We start from the raw sequence: 15,523 nt of genomic DNA, 5'->3' as shown, positions 1-15,523 counted from the left end.
GCCTTTGCTGTTTTTTAAAGGAATAAATTAATATTGCAAAATATGGTTATGAACTTTTAACTGCTGGTTTATAGGGTACAATTGTACTTGGTGTTTTTGTGAGGGTGGCCTAATGGGTGTTGGGTATAGGTGTTATTTTAAAAGTCTCCCCTGGGTCTTCCACCTCACCTCCATATTATTTCTTTCAGCAGTTTACTGAGTACGTTTTCTTGGTCAAAATCACTATAGTAAACACTTTGAAATATAAAGATGATAAGGAGGTAGCCTTGTCCTCAGGGAATACCAGTTTATTAAGGAAGCAAAGGCCATATGAAAGGGCCATATGAGAAGCACACCAGTGTTTGATCACTGATTAGAGAAAGCAGAGGTCAGTTCTGTCTGGGGTAATCTGAAACAAGACTGTTTGGAGGAACCAGCACCTGTTTAAGTCTTGAGGATGATAGGATTGTTAGGGACAAAGACGAGTATTGCAAATAAAGGAGAGGCAGGATCCAAAGCTTGGTGGTGGTTGTGTGAAGGAGGCTGTGGGCAGAATATTTGGGAGGCAAGAGGTACTGGAGGTAGCTAGCAAGTTAGGAGCAGGTAGCAGTAGTGCAGGTGATAGTAATTGAAGCCTAAGCCTAGGGGCTGGTAGTAGGGGCAGATTGAGGGGCCAGAAGATAGAATGGACAGAATTGTACTACTGGAATAAATATGGGGAAAGAAAGAAGTCGGGAGTAAAAATGGTTGTGAACCTGGGATACTGAGAGGATGTCAGTGTGCAGTTTACTGCATTGATTTGGTTATATGTTAAAACAGACAGCATATGGGGAATCACCAGCAAACTGTAGAAAATCAGAAAACGCAGTTGTTGTTTTGAGTGTACACACATGTTCTTCAGGCCCTAATTTAGCAAGGATGGATATCTTTGATAGGAGCAGAGGAATTAAATTCCTCCAAACTTGGTGGGGAAAATGATTTTCCTCAATAGTACTCTGAGATTTGAGTTGGTTTGCCTACTCATAGGAGTTTGCACACTCATACATGTTGCAGCCATATGTTTTTTACCTCTTGTATCATTAAAGCCAAGAGGGCTTTACATTAGAAAAAACAGAATTAATTCATCATATTTTCTCAGTTCTCCCTACGATACAAGCACTGCATTTTAAACTTTGCCCTGAGCCTAGGAAAGAGGCAGTAAGAAAGTGCGGGGTGATAGTGCCCTCTTCAGGCCCCATCAGTACTGGTTGCCTGTGGTCTGTGTGCATGGGCACGAAGAGTCTTTGATTTTTCCTTTTGCTTTAGAAGTACATCCAGGAAGCCAGGAATATGGGCAGCACCATCCGCCAGCCCAAACTGTCCAACCTTTCCCCGTCAGTGATTGCCCAAACCAACTGGAAGTTTGTGGAGGGTCTGCTGAAGGAATGCCGCAACAAGGTGAGCTGTGGACACTTCTGAATGTGTATTTTCCTTGGCAGCCAAGATGAGACCAAGGCTTAGCTCTGACCACTCTTTTCTTGATTTTGAAAATACTGTTAATATAATGGGATAGTACTAATGTTAAGATCCTGTTAACTTGGAATTAGGTATATTTGTTTTAAATAAAATATACCATTAATTGAGAGCAAGCACACTTGGCTTGATAAAAACTTAATATGTATTCTTTAAAACTGAGAGACAGATGTAGTTTTAAATTTTAGACATCTTATGTTACTTAAAATCATTAACTTTAAGTAAGTAATATCTTAAGTAATGTAGTTGAATTGTCTTCAACAGATTAGTCTTACACGTATGCAAATGTTTTTGCCTCTCTGATTTAATCTGATAGCACTGATCTCGTGTCTAGAAACAAGAATTCGCTGAGTGCCTACTGTGTGCCAGATTAAGGTGTATTATTCAGTTTAAGCTTGCCGTTGGCATGTTTTTTTCCATTCTACAAGAAGAGTAATTTTTTAAAGCTTTATTAAGGTATAATTGATATACAAAAAATTGCACACTTATAATGTATACATCTTGATGAATTTGGACATATGCATACACTGGTGATACCGTTACCACCAATCAAGGTAGACATATCTGTCACTTCCAAAAATTTCCTTATATTTTTTTGCGTTTTTTGTTTGTTTTTGGGGTGAGAACACACATGAGATCTGTCCTCTTAACATATTTTAAATTGCACAATATTGTATTATTATAGGTGCTATGTTGTACAGCAGATCTCCAGAGCTTGTTCTTCTTACCTATGAATACCAAAACTTCATACCTCTTGAGCAACAGTTCCCTATTTTTCCCTCCCCACAGCCCCTAGCAACCACCATTCTATTCTCTGCTTCTATGACTTTGTTTGACTATTTCAGATACCTTATATAAGTGGAATCATGTAGTATTTGTCCTGTTTGGCTTATTTCACTTAGCATAATGTCGTCCAGGTTCACCCATGTTGCTGCAAATGGCAGGATTTCCTTCTTTTTAAAGGCTTTTTAAAGACTGAATAATACTCCATCATATATATGTATATACCACATATGGTTTATCCATTCATCTATCGGTAGATACTTGGGTAGTTTCCATATCTAGGCTGTCATGAATAATGCTGCAGTGAACATGGGGATGCAGATATTTCTTTGAGATCCTAATTTCTGTTCTTTTGGATATATACTCAGAAGTGGGATTGCTGGATCAAAAGATAGTCATTCTTTTTTTTTTTAATAACAGATTTGTAGAGATCTGCTTTCTTTTATTTTTAAAATTATTATTTTTTTTTATTTTTGGTTGCCTTGGGTCTTCGTTGCTGCGATGGGCTTTCTCTGGTTGCATTGAGTGGGGGCTACTCTTTGTTGTGGTGTACGGGCTTCTCATTGTGGTGGCTTCTCTTGTTGCAGAGCACGGGCTCTAGGTGCGCAGGCTTCAGTAGTTGTGGCGTGTGGGCTCAGTAGTTGTGGCTTGAGGGCTTTAGAGCACAGGCTCAGTAGTTGTGGCACACAGGCTTAGTTGCTCCGAGGCATGTGGGATCTTCTGGGACCAGGGATCCAAACCCATGTCCCCTGCATTGGCAGAGGGATTCTTAACCACTGTGCCACCAGGGAAGTCCCACGATAGTCATTCTTAACTTAATATTTTAGTTCAGAGCTTAAATTCCTAATAAAAATACAGCCTTTCAACCAAGTCAGTATACTGTGCTTTTTAGGACAGTTGAACTAACTTGGCCCCTACTACATCCTGTTTATTCATCAATGGGAAAAAAAGATTTTCCTGCATTTGTTTCTAAGTGATGCTCATTTATGGGATGAAATCAAATATGCTTCTTCTTGCAGAAAAAATTATTACTGTTACAAGTTAGGTTGATATACCAGTACTGATATTTTGAATTCAGGCATTTTAAAAACTTCATCAGTTCATTCTAAGTCGTTGATATCTATGATTTTTCCCAACAATGTTGTCTTTTCTCCCATCAAGAACATTGGTGATGCTGCCTTTCTTGAAAGAGGGCTTGTCTCTTTTTTTTTTTTTTTTTTTTTTTTTTTTTTTTTTTCGGTACGCGGGCCTCTCACTGTTGTGGCCTCTCCCGTTGCGGAGCACAGGCTCCGGACGCGCAGGCCCAGCGGCCATGGCTCACGGGCCCAGCCGCTCCGCGGCATATGGGATCCTCCCAGACCGGGGCACGAACCCGTATCCCCTGCATCGGCAGGCGGACTCTCAACCACTGCGCCACCAGGGAGGCCCGAGGGCTTGTCTCTTGTCTCTTGTCTCTGGGATTTGTTTTCCATGCCCCTTGCATTCATTCTCAAGTTTTGAGATGCATGCTCTGGCAGTGACAACTTTCTTATGTCTACTGCCTGGTCAACAATGATGGTGAAATATATCCTAATTTCAGATTTGTTGATATGTGGAAAAGTGTACATGTTAGAATTGAAGAAACACAGTAATCAGCCTAACGCTATCAACTGTTGGCTAGCATGTGGAGCAACAGGGAACTCTGATACTGTTGGAAATGTAAATTGGTATGATTGCTTTGCAAAACAGCATAGCATTTATTATCCAGTTTTCTTCTCCTAGGTATATTCCCTAGAGAAACCTTTGCAGCATGACCCAGGAGATATGTACGAGACATTTACAGCAGAATTCTTTGTAATAGTCCCAACCCGGAAACAACCCAAATGCCAGTCAGTAGGAGAATAAATAATAAATTGCAGTATATTTATACAGTGTAATGCTATACAGCGTGGAAATAGACAACAGGTATATTGATCAGTGTGTATGGATTTCACGAACATAAAGCTGAGTGAAAAAGAAAATAACAAAAGGGGCTTCCCTGGTGGCGCAGTGGTTAAGAATTCACCTGCCAATGCAGGGGACACGGGTTCGAGCCCCGGTCCGGGGAGATCCCACATGCTGCAGAGCAACTAAGCCCATACGCCACAACTACTGAGCCTGCACTCTAGAGCCCACGAGCCACAACTGCTGAGCCCGTGTGCCACAACTGCTGAAGCCCAAGCGTCTAGAGCCCGTACTCCGCAACAAGAAAAGCCACTGCAATGAGAAGCCTGCACACTGCAACGAAGAGTGGCCCCCGCTCGCCACAACTAGAGAAAGCCCGCACACAGCAATAAAGACCCAATGCAGCCAAAAATAAATAAATAAAATGAATAAATTAAAAAAAGAAAATAACAAAAAAAACCCCATACTGGCAAAACTAAACTACATTGTTTAGGGATACAAATATAGGTGTTAATCATTTCCTTGCTTTTCTGTAGTTTTATTGTGTAAGTCAGAACAGTGATCACTTCTAGAGTGGGAAAGGTGATTGGAGAAGGCACATGGGATTCTTCAAAGGTATAGATGGGCAATATTTTTTTTCTTAATCTCGTTGATGGTTATGATAGTCTAATAGTATACACTCACATACACACATATATGTGTCTGTATATGAGATATATTTCACAATAAAAAATTAAAAATAGTAACACTGGAAAGAAATATGCCAAAGTGTTAAGAGTTGTTGCTTCTGCAGGGTAGGGTATGGGGTGATATTTTTCCTTGCTCTTTAGATTCTTTTTTTTTTTAAATAAATTTATTTTATTGATTTTTATTTTTGGCTGTGTTGGGTCTTCGTTGCCGCGCGCGGGCTTTCTCCAGTTGCGACGAGTGGGAGCTGCTCATTGTCGCAGTGCGCAGGCTTCTCATTGTAGTGGCTTCTCTTGTTGCGGAGCACGGGCTCTAGGCACACGGGCTTCAGTAGTTGTGTCATGTGGGCTAGTAGTTGTGGCTTTTGGGCTCTAGAGCGCAGGCTCAGTAGTTGTGGCGCATGGGCTTATTTGCTCCGTGACATGTGGGATCTTCCCGGACCGGGGCTCGAACCCGTGTCCCCTGCATTGGCACGCGGATTCTTAACCACTGCGCCACCAGGGAAGCCCCTAGATTTTTATATGTCACAAATTTATAACATGATTAAATCTTCCTTAAGAACTTGGATTCAATATTCAGGCAGCTTTAGGTTCAAAGACCAGATCTGCTGCTTCTTTGCTGTGTGAATTTGGGCAAGTTACTTAAGTTCTCTGACCTCAATTTCCTTATCAGTAAATTGTGAAAAATAATAATACTTCTCATAGAGTTATTAGGCTTAAATGAGATAATGTAATACTTAGTACAGTGCCTGGCACAAAGCTGCAGTTATCATTATTCAGTGTGGTTTTTTGTTTTTGTTTTACAATGAGCACGTGAAAAATTTTACCTAAAAGTAAATTATTCCTCCTCAACTTTTCATCCCCTTGATGGATACTTTAGATATATTTCTAGGATTAAATGCTGAAAGGTTTGTTTAATAGGGTCAGTTAAGCAGTCGGAGTCAGAGAATGTCAGAGATGAGCATGACCAAAGGGTTTTATTCAACTCTTTTCAACTCATAAATGTAAAAACTGAATCTAGAGTGATGAAATCACTTGCCCAGGGTCAAATAGTGATTTCTGTGTTTTTATCTTCTTTGAAGAAGGCCCTCTACTATAACCTGACCTCAGTGGTGGAGAATAAATACACTCTTTATCCGTGGGGTCTTACTCCCATTCCAGCAGATATGCTGGGCAGTTGGCCACAACCCTCTCTAGTTGAATATGATCTGGCTAACTGTGGGTGTCTAATCTTACCGACTGATTTCTTATAGACCAAGAGGATGCTGGTGGAGAAGATGGGCCGAGAGGCTGTGGAGCTAGGGCACGGGGAGGTGAACATCACAGGGGTGGAAGAGAACACCTTGATTGCCAGCCTTTGTGACCTCCTGGAAAGGATTTGGAGTCATGGGCTACAAGTGAAACAGGTAATGAATGTCTAGCCTCTCCCTGTTGAGCAGACTGTCTTCCTGTTTTTGCTTACTAGCTTTCCCACACTTTTCCAGCTGGCTGGCTTTGAAGAATGGTGCATGGTGCTTTTGGAGTGAGACTTGAAATAGTTCAACAAATAAGTAAATAAATGTGACCCAAGCTATCTTCTTTAAAAATAAGCTTTATAAATCTGTGTATTTGTCAGACATTTTAAAAGTGCCATCTTTTTCCCTGCAAATAGAGCTGAAGGCCAAACTGATAGATCCTGTTTGGTAGCTGGTCCTAGTCTGGAGATAGAACACTAAAGAAAGAGAACTTGGAGCTCAGGAAGTACCAAATGTATTTTAAGGGTCCTTCACTATTTGTACATTCCCAGTGGGAAAAGGTCTGTCATTAACATTTATTTTATAAGCAGATAGCTTAACCTTCTAAAGATTTGAGAGAGTACCAAAAAAGTTGAGTAAGTTTGATTTTTACTGCTTAATACCAAGAGAATTCTCCTTATTTCAAAATACTGTACTTTGAATAACTAGGCAAGATGGACAGCTTATACTTTCATGCATTTTTAAATTTGAAAAGAACTTGAAAAGTTTTCAAAAGCAGTTTTATTATGGAAAAATTAGGAAATATATTTAAGTGTCCAGCAAATATTTATTTAGGGCCTGCAGTGTGCCAGGCACTGTTGTAGGTACTTGAGATACCTCAGTGAACAAAGCAGACCAAGATCTCTGCCCTCTGGAGTTTTCATTCTCATGGGCATAGAGACAATCTACCTAATCTGTCCTTCAAAACATTTTTCTGTACACATATGCCCATGTACAGCTGTATATTTAAAAATCCAACAGAACTGCAACAAGATACCTTTTCACATCTACTAGGATAGCTAAAATAAAGAAGACAGACAATAACAAGTGTTAGTAAGGATGCAGAGAAATTGGAACCTTCAGATATTGCTGATGGGAATGTAAAGTGGTGCAGCCTCTTTGGAAAACAATCTGGCAGTTCCTTGAAGTGTTAGAGTTATCATATGACCCAGCAAGTCCACTTCTAGCTATGTACTCAAGAGAAAGGGAAACGTGTCTGTGTAAATATGTGTGTGAAAATGTTCATATTCCTAGCAGCATTATTCCTAATAACCAAAAGTTGGAACAACCCAAACGTCCAGAAGCTGGTGAATGGATAAACTGAATGTGGTGTATTCATACAGTGGAATATTTTTCAACAATAAAAAGAATGAAGTGTGGATACATGGTACAATATAGATGAAATTTGAAAACATACTAAGTGGAAGAAGTCAGTCACAGAAGACCACATAGTGTATGATCTCATTTATATAAAATGTCCAGAATAGGCAAATCCATAGACAGAAAGTAGATTAGGGGTTGCCACAGGCTAGGGAGGGATAAGGAGTGACTGCTAATGGGTTTTTTGGGGTGGTAAAAATCACCTAAAATTAGGTAGTGGTTGGTGATGGTTGCACAACTCTGTGACTATACTGAAACAGATTTTTTTTTTTTTGGTACAGAACTTTGTACACTTTATAAGTATGAATTTTATGGTAATGTGAAGTATGTCTCAATAAAGCTGTTTTTAAAAAAAAATCCAAATGGGATCATACTGTACACAATGTTTTGGAACTTGTTTTTTCTTGCCTCAGAATATCTTTTCCATGTCCTTAACTAATTAGGTGATAGTATAGTAAGTGTTTAAGAGCTGAGACTATAAATCAGATAGTCCTGGGTTTAATTCCTGCTTTAAGTTTATGAAACTGAGCATGGTACCTAGCTTCCTAAGCTTCTGTTTCCTCATGTGTATGATGGAATTTTAAAAGAACCACCTCTGTAGGATTCTTGTGAGGATTTGATAAGATACTTTGTGTAAAGCACTGAGCTCAGAGCCTGGTATCTGGGAGTTTCTCTGTAAATGTTTGTGGTTATTCCTCTAAAATCTCAGTTTTAATTGTTTCCACTGTATAGATGTGCAGTACTTGAATCAATCCTTTATTATTGGTTGTTTGAGTTATTTCTGATTTTTCAGTATTACAAACAGCGCTGTGATTATAGATTTTTTAAAATGTTAATAATTGTGTATCACATCCCTAAAACGTTGAGAGTCTTTTTTTTTTTTTTTTTTTTTTTGTGGTACGCGGATCTCTCGCTGCTGTGGCCTCTCCCGCTGCGGAGCACAGGCCCCAGACGCTCTGGCTCAGCGGCCATGGCTCATGGGCCCAGCCGCTCCGTGGCATGTGGGATCTTCCCGGACCAGGGCACAATCCCATGTCCCCTGCACCAGCAGGCGGACTGTCAACCACTGCGCCACCAGGGAAGCCCCTGAGAGTCTTGTAGTATAGTAGCAACACTGTGAGCTAAAACCTGACTTTCAGGATTGTTATGATAATTAGATGTAGTAAAAAAAAGTACCTGGCATGCAGTGGGTATGCAGCATATGACAGCTCTTATTATGCTGAATTCTACATGAAGGATTTCTGTTTCTTTCCTTTTCTCTGTAATAAATGAGTAGAATATACATAATCATTTTATCATTTTCTTTGAAGTTTAGCAAGCCTGGCAATATAGTTGAGCTCTTTAGGTTTTTTAGTAAAACATATGCCTCTCAAACTTCTTGATATTCTCCATAAAAGTCTTCAGGGAGTTAGTGAGGCATTAAAAAGATAATACCATATCATCACAGGTGTTTTAAACCCTGAGGCTTTGCAGCTATATCCTTAAAGAATTCCCATAGCTTGAGGAATTTCTTTTGGAGCCCATTTGATCCCCCTCTCAGTTTGGATAGACAGAGGCTACTTACTTGTGAGAAACCAGTAGAGAATAGTGGGGACCTTTCAATTGAGGTTCCATTTTGTTCTTAGTCCTGCTTTTGAAGCTCTAAAAGTGAACCACTGACAGTGTCACAGAAGGAAGTGAGGGTCTATGCCTGCTGGTAGGGATTGTTCAGTTGGGGATTGAAATCCCTGACTATCTTTGTGGGGTTCCTACAGCATGTTCTCCTTAGGCCTCCATTTTGTTAGCCTGTGTTTAGACTACTTTTCTCCTGCTGAGACATTCTTCAGTTATGTTGCAGTCCAGGGATTATAACCTGGCTCCCTGGTCTCTTCCATCGTGTACCCACCCGATTGCAATCAAATTCACTCTCAGAGGGGTGATCTTATCACCCCTCTCTGAATCACTCCTTTATTATTGGTTGTTTGAGTTATTTCTGATTTTTCTGATTTTTTGGGCATGTTACTGAGCAGCTACCCATTTTCTGATTTTTTGGGCACGTTACTGAGCAACTACCCATAGTATCTGCTTAGAAAGTAGAGAGAACCCAAACCGCAGTTTTTGCTGCTGGCCTCCTAGGTTTTGTTATTAGCTGCCTGTAGGCTGCCTGCCGCAAGTCCTCATAAAAACCTCTGTTATCCTCACCATTCTCTTTGGCTTTCGGTGACATTTTCCGAGGACATGGACTTTCTCCTTTAGTATATATTCTGACAATTAAAGGTGAGGTTTGGTTTTTTCATACTGTTTTTGTAACTGCTGCCATTTGAGGACTGGTAAATGAAAAGGGGTTGTTTCTCATCTTTCATGCATGTGACATTCTTGGAGAATCTGGTGCTATATATTGTGTGGCCACATTCCCAAATGGGTAGTTGGACTGTATTGAATCTTGCAGTCCCAATCAGCCCCTTTGCAAAAGAGGAAAAGAATAATCCATGTCTCTTGAACTAGAAAACCCCCAGTGCCCTGTCACTAGGCTTCAGCCCAGCTGCTGCTCTCTCACTCTTGCCCTGGCTCTCCCTCCTGACCAGTGCAATCACTGAGCACCCGGTCGTCCTTCTGGCACAGTGGCCTGGTGTTGCTCTTGCCTTTGGCTCTTCAGTATCATTGCATGTGAGGACTCTCTGGTGACCAGCTGTACTTTACTTCCAGACAGTTCTGTTAAGGGAGGCTGCCTTCCTCATCTGCCCAGATTTTAGGGATACAGTGATGAAAAAGGCTGTCTCTGCCTTTTTAGGGGCCTGTGCTATGGTTTCAGTAAATGGATGGATGGATGGGTTTCTAGAAGTTGTATTACTAAATCAAAGAGCATGAATATTTTAAGGTCTTGTATTGTCTTCTACATACATTGTATTAATATACCAGTTAGTAACAGTTTAGGAGTAGTCTCATTGATGTTGTTGAACAGCTGTTTTCTCAAACGTTTGGTAATTCAGTGAATTAAAAAAAATGGTCTTGTCTAGTTTTAACTTGTGTGATTTTTTAAAAACTGCCATTGAGGTTGTTGGGTTTTAAGTTGGTTAAATCTTGTAGGAAAGCCAAACATACAGCAAGTTTATGTGAACAGCTTGCTGATCTATAGATGAGGGTTTTTTTTCCATTCAAATGCTTGATTTTTTTTCCCCCAAAATAGATCAAGTTGGAGGTTAAAAATAAAACAGATCCTCAGTATTCTCAAGGGGAAAATCTTGAGACCTTAAATCCTCACATTCATTCCAGAGAATAAAATTTTCTTCAGAAAATATAACTTCAGAAGTTAAATGCTCTCTTCCAGAAGCAGCCGTATAGCATCATTATTAACAGCAATGGTTCTAATATTAGATATACTTAAGCTTGCCCAACACTCTACTTCCTAGCTGTGTGATCTTTTACAAGTTACTTAGTCTTTCTGATTCTCAATTTGCTCTTTTCTAAAGAAAATGAGGATAGAGGTACCTACCTTTTAGGACTGTTGAAAGCATTAAATAGAGTATTGTATTTTAAACATTTAACATAGTGCTTAGTTCATAGAAAAATTCAAGACATGGTAGCTTCTGTCCTTATTATTACTCTTACTTTTATGAAATACAGACATTAAGTGACTTATAAAATGATCATAATAAATCCTACTATTAAACTTACACTACATTTATATTATATCAACTATATAGGAACATTTACCATGAATCTGAAATAAAGTTTTTAATCCCATAACAAGGGTCACTGTGTACTGAAGGATGACTAGAAAGAGACAAAGCAGTTGCTGGGTGACCAGCTAGGCTTATTCACTATGTAGGCAAATTGCTTCGTTATGTCAGGCTTGAGAATGCTGTTCAGATTTGTGCCTTGGTAAAATGACAAATCACTGCGTGTCTCCAGCAGTTTAAACTGCAGCTTTTATATTTTCAAATGCCAAGGTTCTGCTGTGTCGACTATAGTATATCTCAGATTTGCAGTTAAGTACCAGCCTCCTTTGCTGCAGGCTTCTTCAAAGTACCTTCCACAGTAAATCCCCATCCCTGTGATGACTTACCCTCCCTAGGCTGCACTAAGGGCAGGAATGCCTTTAAATATTTTAGGAAATTCGGGAGCTGTCACAGAATCTTGTAGGCTCCGTATCCATTCCTCTGTGCAAAAGCCATCATGCACTACCCAAGCTGACCTTCAACCAACAGACTATTGAGAGATTGATAGGTTATTTGCTTTTTTCTTTCTTACCCACTGGTCCATTCCCAGGCTCTTTTTTGGCCACGTCCTTCCTATTCCCAGTGGGGGATCATTTCTTTTTCTGTTCCCTTCCATTCTTCTTTATATTTCTCCTGGATTTTAGTAAGGGGATATATATTTGTATACATTGCATCTGGGTGTATATCGAGATAACAAATAGGACAGATACTTTTTAGCAAAAACACATATCTATATGTTCAAATTATCTCTGACTCTGCTCACTAGATGCCTTGCCCTTAGAAATCTAAACTGATAGATATTTCTCCCTTGCATTGGTTCCAGGGGAAATCAGCCTTGTGGTCCCACCTGTTACATTATCAGGAAAACCGGCAGAGAAAACTCACATCAGGAAGCCTCAGTACCTCAGGTAAGATGGTCTCTGCACCATTGGACAAACTCCCTCCACTCACTTTCCTATCCCCCACTGAAGTGATCATCTGTAGCAGACTGTTCAGGTCAATGAAGTCTTTACTCTGTAATGTTTAAGCCACAGGGCTCTCTGAACCACAGAGCATGCCAAAACCATGGGGTTTGCTTTTATTATGTGTTTCTATACACTTGATCAGTGAGATAGAAGATTTATATCAGCAAGAGGCCAGTCTTAGAATAAGTTTGGGTTTTAAATGAATTTGGATTGATACTGTTTAGAGTGTTTTCAGAGTCTTTTGTTTTATTTCTCTGAGATGAACATTGAGATGATCTATCCTATCAGTTAAGAGAGCCTGTTTGTCAGCGTCCTGCCTTGGAACTTCTCAAAGTGAAGGCCTGGTGTGCATGGTCCCTTCCATTTGCTTTCTGTTTCTATTTAATAAAAATATCAGAGTTGGCAGGGACCCCAGAAATCATCTAGTTCAGCCCCCTTGTTTTACAAGAGGAGGAAACTGGGATCCAGAGAGGAATTTAATTTACTCAAGATCACACAGTGAATTGATAGAAGAGGCCAGATCAGGAGCCAGGCCTCTTGTCTCCTGGTCTACTGTTCTTTGTAACATCCTGCAGTGTCCCTTCCAGGACAGTCTCCCTCCTTCCTTTTCTTCTTGGCAGCATCTCCTCTTCATACCATCCTTCATTCTCCTCTCTCTGCCAGGGAGTTTGTTTAACTTTCTTAGATGTTCTTGTCCTAATGGTAAAGATAAGTTTAAGTGGGGGCGAAAAGGTAGGCATATACTCAGTGTTGTCTTTGCCCTTGAATTAGTTCATCTGAGCTAGCACTGAACATGGGGAAAACAGTGGGCAAAAAACCAGGTACAAAAGCTCCCTAAGTAGCCTCATAAGGAGTTTTTTGTCCACTTTCTGAGTATGAGAGCAGAGTCTTCTCAGGCAAGCTGTAGAATTTATTGCCAAGGGATAAACTGTAGCCAAAAATTATCAACAGCTGAATGATGAAGATACTAATTTTAAATGTTGGGCCAGACATGAGGATGTAAAGGTATTATATCTAGAGGTCCTAAGCATTCTGGATCATGTTCTTTACATATTCCCTTGGCTCTTTTGTAGTCCATTTTGAGGCAAGAGCAGGACATGAGTAGTAGCTCCTAGTGGAAGCACTGCTTCCATGGATTATGATGAGAACATACTGGATTAGGAACCAGAGGATCTGTGTTCCTTCCAGTCCTGACTTTGCCACTTGGTGACTGCGGCAAAGCAGCTAACCTCTCTGAATTTCAGTTTCCTCCTCTGTGATACCGTCCATGGCTATCTTATAAGTTGTTAGAGAATTAAGTGAGATAATATGCATAAAAGTATAAAATTTGATACCTAGTAGGTACTTAATATTCATGAAATGATTGATCAAAGTGTTACCAAAGTAACCCCAGCTTTTTTCTGTAGATACTTGTGATTTGAGATAAGAAGGGTAGTCAGCTATTGGGGTATACAGATCTCTTTGGACTTAACCAACTTTTTGTTCTAGGAATATTTCTTGATTCAGAACGGAGGAAGTCTGATGCCAGCGCAGTCATGCCTCCCCTGAGAATCTCCCTCATTCAGGATATGAGGTCAGTCTGGGCTCATTTGTAATAAGCCACTAAAATCCTGTTTTCAGTTGCTGCTTAGGTGTCCACTTTATTTATTTATTTATTTATGGCTGCATTGGGTCTTTGTTGCTGTGCGCGGGCTTTCTATAGTTGTGGCGAGCGGGGGCTACTCTTCGTTTCGGTGCATGGGCTTCTCATTGTGGTAGCTTCTCTTGTTGCAGAGCACAGGCTCTAGGTGCATGGGCTTCCATGGTTGTGGCACGCAGGCTGAGTAGTTGTGGCGCACGGGCTTAGTTGCTCCACAGCATGTGGGACCTTCCTGGACCAGGGCTCGAACCCGTGTCCCCTGCATTGGCAGGTGGATTCTTAACCACTGCACCACCAGGGAAGTCTGAGGTGTCCACTTTAAATAGCAGGGTCTCAGTGACCTGAACTTTTACAGTGTCTCATTTAACCAGGAATCCCTCCTCATTGGTCCTGTACTTCATGATGCATTTGTAGAGCTGTACAAGCAGTTGTGTTTCCTGACATCTTTGGAGAATTACACCAGAGTATTTCAAGGCCTAAGACCTCTGGGGTTAGCCTTGCTTTTTAAGAGCTGTACTGGCTTCCTCCCCAGCCCCCCAAATTATCCTGAGCCTATCTGGCAAAGCTACATGGAAGCTCAGGATTTAGAGAACAAGAGAAATGGACTCTCTCAGGATGCAGTAGGGCTTCCTGGCCAGGCTTCCTTTGGTGTTACAGGGGAGGTATTGATAGTGAGTTCATCTCCCAGCCTACCCTCCACTCCCCTTTTCCCATTCCCCCTTCAGGCACATCCAGAACATCGGGGAAATCAAGACTGATGTGGGAAAAGCCAGAGCATGGGTGCGACTGTCCATGGAAAAAAAGTTACTTTCCAGACACCTGAAGCAGCTTCTCTCAGACCATGAGCTCACCAAGTAAGGCCACTCCACTTGGAGTATAACCAGCTCCTGGAAATGGCGGGAGGGATTGGAAACCCCCATGGGAAGGGAAGGGTATTCGGTATATCATTACTGCTGAATTCAGCTAAACTCAAATTGCATATGAAGGTTTTGCAGCATTTCTTCTTTTTTTCTTTATTCCTTTCTGTGTAGAACACCGTTGTACACTTACACTGCAATTTTTTTGTGTGTGTGTGTGGTGTGCGGGCCTCTCACTGTTGTGGCCTCTCCCGTTGTGGAGCACAGCCTCCGGATGTGCAGGCTCAGCGGCCATGGCTCACGGGCACAGCCGTTCCACGGCATATGGGATCTTCCTGGACCAGGGCATGAACCCGTGTCCCCTGCATCGGCAGGTGGACTCTCAACCACTGCACCACCAGGGAAGCCCCACTGCAATATTTTTTATATTTTCCTGTAGATGAATTAACTCTTTTGGCACTGCTCAACATAGCACACTTATTTTAGTAGGAACATTCAGACGTAATCAGTTGACTGCATGCTCTCTAACTTAGTTCTTTTTTTTTTTTTTCCTAACTTAGTTCTAAAGGCCTGGATTCTTCGGGCCTCTAGCCACAACCACTCCAGGAAGCAGTGGTCCTCCCTTTTGGCCATTGGTTTCTCTTCTGGGACTTACTGTGGTTTATCCAGGCTCTTTCAGCCATTGGTCCACCAATGAGCTCCTGTTGTGCTCTACCTCGGATCAGTTCCCATAGAGAAGATGGGAGGACTTTTCTTGTTTTGGTGGTATATTCTTCCTGAAGTTTTTGGTGATGTAACATTTCTTCTTCGCCTTCTTTATCTGTAGA

At 41.0% G+C, this 15,523-nt stretch overlaps 1 protein-coding gene across 2 annotated transcripts in view; it reads left to right on the top strand.

Moving 5' to 3' along the window:
• Positions 1–15,523, top strand: part of DENND5A (DENN domain containing 5A) — a 112,552-nt gene that overhangs the window by 86,297 nt on the left and 10,732 nt on the right. For both annotated transcript variants that reach the window (XM_082626468.1, XM_082626469.1), the window contains exons 11-15: positions 1,285–1,416; positions 6,137–6,289; positions 12,059–12,143; positions 13,689–13,773; positions 14,565–14,693. In XM_082626468.1, the coding sequence (XP_082482594.1) occupies positions 1,285–1,416; positions 6,137–6,289; positions 12,059–12,143; positions 13,689–13,773; positions 14,565–14,693 (584 nt within the window). The remainder of the gene's footprint in view (positions 1–1,284; positions 1,417–6,136; positions 6,290–12,058; positions 12,144–13,688; positions 13,774–14,564; positions 14,694–15,523) is intronic.

The sequence above is a fragment of the Mesoplodon mirus genome (genome assembly GCF_964341445.2).
Source record: "Mesoplodon mirus genome assembly, chromosome: 7".
NCBI lineage: Eukaryota > Metazoa > Chordata > Mammalia > Artiodactyla > Ziphiidae > Mesoplodon > Mesoplodon mirus.
This window is presented reverse-complemented; position numbering and strand designations above follow the sequence as displayed.